This window comes from Tachysurus vachellii, chromosome 5, assembly GCF_030014155.1.
Source record: "Tachysurus vachellii isolate PV-2020 chromosome 5, HZAU_Pvac_v1, whole genome shotgun sequence".
Lineage (NCBI taxonomy): Eukaryota > Metazoa > Chordata > Actinopteri > Siluriformes > Bagridae > Tachysurus > Tachysurus vachellii.
In genome coordinates, this window is record NC_083464.1 from 1,580,001 (window position 1) to 1,582,500 (window position 2,500).

The following is a 2,500-nucleotide window of genomic DNA, read 5'->3' on the forward strand; positions in this document are numbered from 1 at the left end:
CCATTAAGTAGTTATTAATCTTTCTGTGTGTGTGTGTGTTTAGTGGTGCGTGGGAATATCCGTGCGGTGGACACAGACTCAGAGCAGCGTGTGTCAGTGATCAGGGTGAGCGCTACGCGTGTGTACCGTCAGAAGTGGCCTCTGTTCTCCAGCGTAGGCCGCCTCACATACTCCGGAGAGATCCGCACGTTGTTGCGCTGCGGCGTCCGCGCCGGCTCCGGAAGCTTCCTCTTCACCGGACATGCCCACTTTGGGGAGGCGTGGCTTACCTGTGCTCCCAGGTACAAGGACTTCCTGAGAGTGTATGAGCGTGCCAAGCAGGACCTGCAGATCCCCTGTACCCTCAACACATGACGCTGATAGAGGCAGGACTAAGGAGAGAATAAGACAAAACATCTTCATCTTCACGGAGAAAGAGATAAAGAGAGTGATACAAAGAGAAAGACATCAAAATCTTTATCTTTATGGACAGAGATACAAAATGAGGTCCTCATGGAGAGAGACACGACATCTTTATAAAGAGATGCTACATGGCGTTCTCATGGAGAGACACAAGGCATCACACACACACACACACACACACACACAGAGAGAACAGTGACACCATGCTACTTAGACAGAGACACAAATATGTGTGTTTTAGACTTGCTAACACAGACAGAGGTCATGACTGTGTGTGACCCTCCTCTCGTGTCTCGTGTCTCTCCGTAAGGTGAAGATGTGCAGTGAGACTTGATGTGACGCCTCAGGACATCGACACATAAGCTATAAGACACAGACATGTAGCGTGACTCGCTCGTCAGTATTCACACTGCTCACGGGTTAAACATCTAAAATATAAATTTGCACTGAGGATGAGGAGGGAGCTGAAACCAAATGAAAGCAGATGATATGTAGCACACACACACACACACTCATACACACTCATACACACTCATCAGTGTGTTAATATTAAGCCTAGCAGACTGAAGCCGCTTGTCTGTCAAGCTAGCAGTAGGTTTGTCCCAAACTGAACCGCGTTAGCATGTTAGCCTTCGACTGACAGAAAGATCAGATGCACTTTCACTGCACCTCCGTTTATGCCACTTAAATACCTTATTATAAGTGTTATAACTGAAACTGATGTTTATTGCTATTCTTCTTTGGAAAAACAGCTGGATTTTATGTATTTGACATGTTTTTTTTTTAAAGATGTATGATGTAAGAGAAATATTTAAATGAACCTGATAAAGATTTCCTTTGTTTTTGTAACAGAGTTCAGAGAGAAGGAATATGATCTATATACATGATACATCACGATATTCATCTCACTGTTCAGTTCACATGTGATATTGTGAGTGCGTGTGTGTGTGCGCGTGTGTGTGTGTGTGTGTTAAATGGTGAAATGGTTGTGCACTACACCAGCGGAGAGAGAAACCAAACACAACTCTGAGCCGCTTACTGCCTCACTTGTGTGTGTATGCATGAGAAAGTGTGAGAGAGAGAGTGTATGTGTGCGTGAGAGAGTGTGTGTGTGAGAGCGTGTGTGTGTGAGAGCGTGTGTGTGTGAGAGCGTGTGTGTGTGAGAGCGTGTGTGTGTGAGAGCGTGTGTGTGTGAGAGCGTGTGTGTGTGAGAGCGTGTGTGTGTGTGTGTGTGTGTGTGAGTGTGTGTATTTGTGTGTGAGAGTGTGTGTGAGGGTATGTTTGTGTGTGAGAGTGTGTGTGTATTTGTGTGAGAGAGTGTGTGTGTGTGTGAGAGAGAGTGTGTGTGTGTGAGAGCATGTGTGTGTGAGAGCATGTGTGTGAGAGCGTGTGTGTGTGAGAGTGTGTGTATTTGTGTGAGAGAGTGTGTGTGAGAGTATGTTTGTGTGTGAGAGTGTGTGTGTATTTGTGTGAGAGAGTGTGTGTGTGTGTGAGAGAGAGTGTGTGTGTGAGAGCATGTGTGTGTGAGAGCGTGTGTGTGTGAGAGTGTGTGTATTTGTGTGAGAGAGTGTGTGTGAGAGTATGTTTGTGTGTGAGAGTGTGTGTGTATTTGTGTGAGAGAGTGTGTGTGTGTGTGAGAGAGAGTGTGTTTGTGTGTGTTTGCTTGTGTATGAATATTGTTGTAAATAAGATGTTTTAGCAGAGAGAATATTGTGTATATTTGAGCTATGTGACTGATTAAAAACTTTTAAATGAATGACTTTGCTTAACTGATTTGTTATATATACACACACACACACTACACACACACTACACACACACACACACACACACTACACACAACTCTTAGCCAATCAAAAACAAGTATTTTCCATGGACATGGTACAAGAGGGCTACTGATCGGAAGGTCATGGGTTCGAACCCCAGGTCCACCAAGCTGCCACTGCTGGGCCCCTGAGCAAGGCCCTTAACCCTCAGTTGCTCAGTTGTAAGTCACTCTGGATAAGGGTGTCTGCTATATGATGTAAATGTAAATGTAAGAGGAATAAAACAGTGTGTGAAGCTAAAATACTGTAAAATACAGTAAAATAAGGATAAC

General features: G+C 44.6%; 1 protein-coding gene across 1 annotated transcript in view; it reads left to right on the forward strand.

Annotated features, from left to right (window-relative positions):
• metrn (meteorin, glial cell differentiation regulator) overlaps positions 1-2,158 on the forward strand; it is a 6,992-nt gene extending 4,834 nt beyond the window's left edge. The window contains exon 4 of the mRNA XM_060869483.1: positions 44-2,158. Within this exon, the coding sequence (XP_060725466.1) occupies positions 44-354 (311 nt within the window). The 3' untranslated portion in view covers positions 355-2,158. The remainder of the gene's footprint in view (positions 1-43) is intronic.
• The last annotated feature ends 342 nt before the right edge of the window (positions 2,159-2,500 follow it).